Source organism: Hippoglossus hippoglossus, chromosome 12, assembly GCF_009819705.1.
Source record: "Hippoglossus hippoglossus isolate fHipHip1 chromosome 12, fHipHip1.pri, whole genome shotgun sequence".
Taxonomy (NCBI): domain Eukaryota; kingdom Metazoa; phylum Chordata; class Actinopteri; order Pleuronectiformes; family Pleuronectidae; genus Hippoglossus; species Hippoglossus hippoglossus.
In genome coordinates, this window is record NC_047162.1 from 11,458,145 (window position 1) to 11,464,184 (window position 6,040).

At 40.7% G+C, this 6,040-nt stretch overlaps 1 protein-coding gene across 1 annotated transcript; it reads left to right on the forward strand.

Moving 5' to 3' along the window:
* The first annotated feature begins 146 nt into the window (after positions 1-146).
* oaz1b (ornithine decarboxylase antizyme 1b) lies at positions 147-4,762 on the forward strand. Its single transcript, XM_034602561.1, is given in 6 exon segments — positions 147-353; positions 2,412-2,463; positions 2,465-2,551; positions 2,898-3,070; positions 3,444-3,529; positions 3,645-4,762. Coding segments are annotated over 6 exon segments (654 nt in total). The 5' UTR covers positions 147-228; the 3' UTR covers positions 3,776-4,762.
* The last annotated feature ends 1,278 nt before the right edge of the window (positions 4,763-6,040 follow it).

Below are 6,040 nucleotides of genomic sequence, written 5' to 3' on the forward strand. Positions count from 1 at the left end.
ATATATGTAAGTAGTTATTTGTATTTTTTTTTTCACAGTGTTAGTGCACGAAACGTACACGATGCATCACCAAAACAAATTTCAAAAAGTTTATTTTGAAGCCACCACAGGAAGTGTGTATTGGCGGTATTGCGGGAGACCTTCCTGCTCCATCAGCCGTCGCAGCGATCACTTCCAGCCGAGCATTGCAGAGAGCAGTCAACCCGTCGTGTCTCTACCCGAGGCCGGATGGTAAAATCCAACCTCCAGCGGATCCTAAACAGTCATTGCTTTGCTCGCGAGAAAGAAGGAAAACAGCAGCCTCCCACCACAATGGCGAATTTGAATAGCGGAATCTGTGACATGATCGGAAAGTAAGTGGACGATGGAGAAACGCCTCGGCTAGCTAGAGGCTAACCGCGGGGTGGGGGAGGGGCGGCTAAGCTAGCCCGGCTAGCGGCCACTGAAAAGCGGAAGTAGATCGGGTTTAAAGGTACAATTTGTCCACACGACGCGGAATCACCGGTGTTTCCGCGTTTGTGTTTAGAGTCAACGGCGTGCGCGACGTTTTTATTTCACGCTGTCACGTTAAAAGTTGATTTATTGGCCCAGAGAGGCGACATGACAAGCGTTAAATTAGCCGCTGTTAGCTAGGGACGTCGTCGAATTCGTTACGTCACGCAGGGCTCCCGAAAAACAACACATCGGGGAAGGATCCTCCTCGTGTTGAGAAGTCGATTTAATAAACAAAACCGGCTTCCGTACTCCAGGGAGTAACTGTCAGCCCACTGGTTTAAACGTGACTCACAAAAGTTTTTAACTTTTTATAAAGGCGAAAATCCGGTTAATGGAGGTTTCACAGAACAGATGAGTAAACAAGATAGTACTAGATACAATATGCTAGAACGTGTAAGATCTGCTGAGTCTGGGTAATGTAAGAGAAACGATCGTACTGTAAATCCCTGAGGGGGGGGGGGGCAGTCACCAGGTGAGCACATGTTTCTGACCACGTAGGTCTCGTGAGCTGAGTCAAGTTGAATATTGCGTAACCGACAGCGATCTGACCGTGTAACTGTACCCACATGTACACAGATCAAATACATCTGTAATACAAGCACAGAAACGGGAACTATGATGGTCGTTATGTCACTGTTAAAGTAGTTCTTATTTCAATCAATAACAAGGAAGACATTTTTGTATTTGTTTATACGTCTTAATTATATTATATAATTGTATTTATATATTCACAACCCATCCATGCCAATAAAGCTTCAAAGACGCCATGCTACAAAGATGACTTAACAGCTGTGAAAACATCTGTATTTCACCACATGAATAATATCTGAAGCCATAACTACATTGATTAATTCCGTGAGAATTAAAGGCCAACTTTTTTTATTAGGTGATTATTTTAGTGTAGGGCTGCAACTTGATTGTTCTGTTTAATGTAGTTTATTAGTTTGATTTGCTTGTGTCAGGAAATGTGTCAATCACAAGTAGCAGTTCCCAAGATAATTTCTTGTAATAAAGTTTTTATTTTTTACCTGATCCAAAGTCTAAAACCCAAAGGGTCTCAGTTTACTGTGATGTAAGTCAAAAATTCTGCCATTTGATAAATTTGACTTGGTAACCTATTTTAAAACCTCATCTTGGGCTATAGTGGGCATTTTTCACGTAAACAACTATTGAAAATGATCTATTAATAAATCGATGGTGAAAATAGTTGGTTGCAGCCCTCATTTTTATATCAATTAATTTTAGTCAACCATCTTTAGTTTAAGCTTCTTAATTGACTATTCGCAGCTTTACATTCTCTTACAGTAAAATTAAACAAGTATTTATAGGGTTTGGTCATGGTTCTTTCTACAACATATAAAATGAATTTCAAAGTAATTGACACTGGTGGTTGTAACTCACCACACAGACATTTGAGTTTGTGCAGGTAGCAGCAGATGTGTTGGTTTGTTGCCTCCCACAACAACCATCCTTTTGATGTCGTCATTAATGAGAAGTGCAGTGCTCTCACACAAAGAGGTTTTTTCCTTTATAGTGTTGAGCTGCACGTAGCGTGATCTGTACACATCTAATCTGAAAGGGTGTTATCACAGTTAACAGATGTCAGATCTTGCTCCATACGTGCACAGTGTGAGGCAAGAGCACTTCATTATTTATCAGTAGGAATATGACATGACTTCACGGACCTGGCTACGTCTCAAATTTCACAATCTTTTTGATCAACTCATGCAGTTCTTTTTGCCACACCATAACAACTCCCATGGTATTACTTTGAGACTAAAGTAATGTAAAATATTATAAAACCATGAATATTCATTTTGACACTTGTTCACACAGTGACCCACTGTACGTGTTGAATTTTCTAAACCTTACATTTTCCTGTCTCAGTGTTCTGACTGTGCCACCTCTCCTTTCAGCCTGTCCCTGCACTGTAGTAGTACCCGCGGTCCGGGGCCTCAGTGGTGCTCCTGATGCCCCTCTCCCACCCCTGAAGATCCCAGGTGGGCGAGGGAATGGCACACGGGATCACACTCCTTCAGCTCGGCCGGTCTACTCGGTAAGTGTAGACACAAACACACACACTTACCACTCAAATGCAGCCAGAGAAGCTCTGATGCATATGCAGAAACGAAGTTATAAGGTGTCATGTTCAGAGGAAGAAAAGCATTTCACCACAACCATTTCCTGTCATGTGGTGTGTTTGTTTATACAGCTTGGAAGGGCACACCGGGGTATAACTTGATTCAGACAAGTGAAACACAGTCCAATTTCCAAACATACGACACATTCCCATTCTATTTGATTTGTAATGGAAAACCAGAAAGAAAAACACAGTCCACGGGACACAAGGAACATCAGGGCCGCTGGTTTTAAGATGCATTGTTTGCTTTTTCATTTTCCAGGACCGAAAGTTGACGGTAACGGAGGAGCCAGCAGGGAATGGTCGCCCTGGGATACTCCACTTTCAAACGCACCCCACTGTTACCAAGACGATACAGTGGGATGCTGTCCTCAGCAGCAGCGCTCTCTACGTGGAGATACCTCTTGACCCTCTCCCTGAAGGCAGCAAGGAGAGGTGAGGGCACGAAAAAGAAATGGAGTTCATAAGATCCTTACAGTGGAACACTTGAGTCATGTTACAGGACAGTAAAGAGGCAGTTTAAGGAAGAATAAAACGTACAAATAAATATTTTTACAAGGTGAAATGAAAGTATTGGACCTGGCCTGTCTGTAGACCTCTGTGCCTCAATTTCCTGTCAATCTAATTTTTATAGTTTCAATATTAAGTTGCAGGTTTGTTCTCCAAAACCAGTACAAATATCAGTAAAACACATCTAAATATTCATGGGTAAACTAGAGATTTAGTCAGAGATCCAGTGGATGTTGTTGTGTTTGCGCCTGCATGTTAAGTGTTCCATTTTCTAAGCCGCCTCCTGTTTTCCCCACAGTTTCGCAGCTCTCCTGGAGTATGCCGAAGAACATCTGAAAGTCGTTAGTGTGTTTGTCTGCTTTTACAAGAACAGAGATGATCGTGGTATGTGCCGACCAGCCCTATTTTCCCAGCGCACCTTTTTTCATCCACACAACTTGTGTTGCTTTGTTTGTGTGCTGCATTCTAACATCTGTCGTTCCTGACATTTTTCTTCCAGCTAAACTGGTGCGTACCTTCAGTTTCCTGGGCTTTGAGATTGTGAAACCGGGCCATGCCCTCGTCCCACCTCGACCCGACGTTTTCTTCATGGCCTACAATTTTGATCGGGACTCTTCGGACGAGGAGTAGCCCCCTGGACAGCCCCTCCACCCCATCCTCACCTCCCCATTTTTCCCTCCCCCACTATATGTTAGCCCATCCCGTCCCAGCTTATCCATCTGCACCCAGCGTCTGTGTTAAACCCTCAGCCGTAGCTCTCTGTATGCAAGCATTCATTCCCCCCCCCCCCCCATGCTTTTTATTCAAGGGAATATGTAAGCTGTGCATCTCCTGATCCCCCCCCCCCCCCCCCCCATCTATCTTTGTGTGTTTTAATATGCTGTTTTCATTCAAGATTGATTGGTGTTGTCACCTAAATACGAGGGAAACTGTTTTTTTGGACTTTGATTATATTGCAGTTGTCATAGCTCTAAGTTAAATTGTCTTATTTCCATTTTTTGTCCGGTCGTTGTTTTGTTTATTTCCTTTTACGATAGATTAAGGAGGAGAAATCTTAAATTCTTGAATGTACAACAAAGGGTCATCAGGTTTACACTCGGGTACTCCAGCTTTGTTTTTTTGGATTGGCTAAATAATAACGTTAAAATTTTTGCCCAAATACCAACTTATAAATTTCAGCGGGACCAGTTTGGTTTTATAGCACTGATACCCTTTTAAGTATTAGTATTTTTAAAACTTTACGTTTTGAGCGACAGCCCCAATAATTGGTACTTCATAGAGAATAGTGAATCCATTTAGACTAGAGGTGGAGAGGAAAGATGAATACTGTTGCACGTGTTGGTTTCAAGATCCTACGATGAGTGTGTTTGTACAGAGCGAAAGGAAAGTGAATAATCCAAAGTGCTTTTGCTTCTTTCTGCCATGTGTATCTGACAATATTGTAGTGTTTTATTTTGGAGGATGAAAAATGTTGCTGTGAATGGGATATTTTTTTTTGTCATTTTTGGATTAGCATTCCTTTTCAACTTTTTGTTTTTTCATGATAATAAGGAGTTCATTGTTCACCTGCATAGTGGTACCTGTTGTGCGTCTGTGATAATAAAACAAACAAAAACAAAACTGGTCTTGTGAGTTGACTTGTACCTAAGTTCATTTCAGAAAACAACGTACATGTTTAAACCAAATTAAATATCCTGGGGTGTAAGGTGCTACTGCATGTGGAGCACAATGCTACACTACATTATTAAAAGCACTTGTCTTGTATTCACCAAAATGTAATTTCTGGGGTGAGGTGAGGAAATCGAGGTCAGTTACAAAAGAGCAGCTGGGCTGACATCCAGAGCCTGTAGTGCACACTAACACCACCAGGAGGCTTCACAGGACCATTGCTGATATCAAAGTTGTGTCTATGCAGTGAACAGTTATGTAAACAAAGGTTTCCTATTCAGAATAATGTAAACAATTCAAGCAAGAGTAAAAAGTGAACTGATGCCTTTTATATTTTATGCAAAGTTCTCTGAATCGCCTTGTTGAAATGTGCTATGCAAATAGACCTGCCTTGCCTTGCTGATATTCAAAGTAGCTGTACAAATACTGATTGACTCCATCACTTACATGTTATATTTCTAATCTTATTGACTTATTTTGGGCTTTTATTATATTGCACTGCTAAATTTTTCCCATTAAAGAATTTAGGAAAAATAACTGGTAACAAATAAGACAAGTCCATCAAGTTAATGATGTCATAATCCTCGAACATGTTTCCAGTTTTCAGTATTCAGAGTTGAGCACCAACTTACATGAGAGGTGTGATTTCTCACCATCTCTATGCAGACTAGTCTGCTGTGGAACTCGCCTCCATTTTCTATTTCCACTACTTACTCAATGATGACGATAATAGTGACGAGTCTGTCCTCGCTGTCCTTCAAAACAGCAAAGAAAAACTGTTTAACTTGACTATGGAGGAAACAAAACAAAAAAACATTGCAGAAGAAAAACAAATTTCCCTTTCATAGACTGTATTAGCCCAGAGCTATGTTAAGTTAGGCTGATATTAATTCAATTAAACAATTAACAAATTACTATCACTAGACAGATCAACTTAATACACAAAACTACATGATAGCAGTACTATTTTACAACAAATACTAACCTTGTATTGGATTTGGCTGCAACACTGTTTAACCCTGAGACTCATAAAGTGTTTTGTGGACCTAAACACTCCATCGGCATAGTGGTGAGCTTTTCGGTGAACCATCCCTTTAAAACGAGCAAATACTTCACAATAAAATAACAGACACCTCAACAGTATTAGCAGTAACATACATTGGGATATTTACAATGATATCACAATTATCCATTATGTTTGGAGCGGTAGTGAAAATGTAAAAAAAA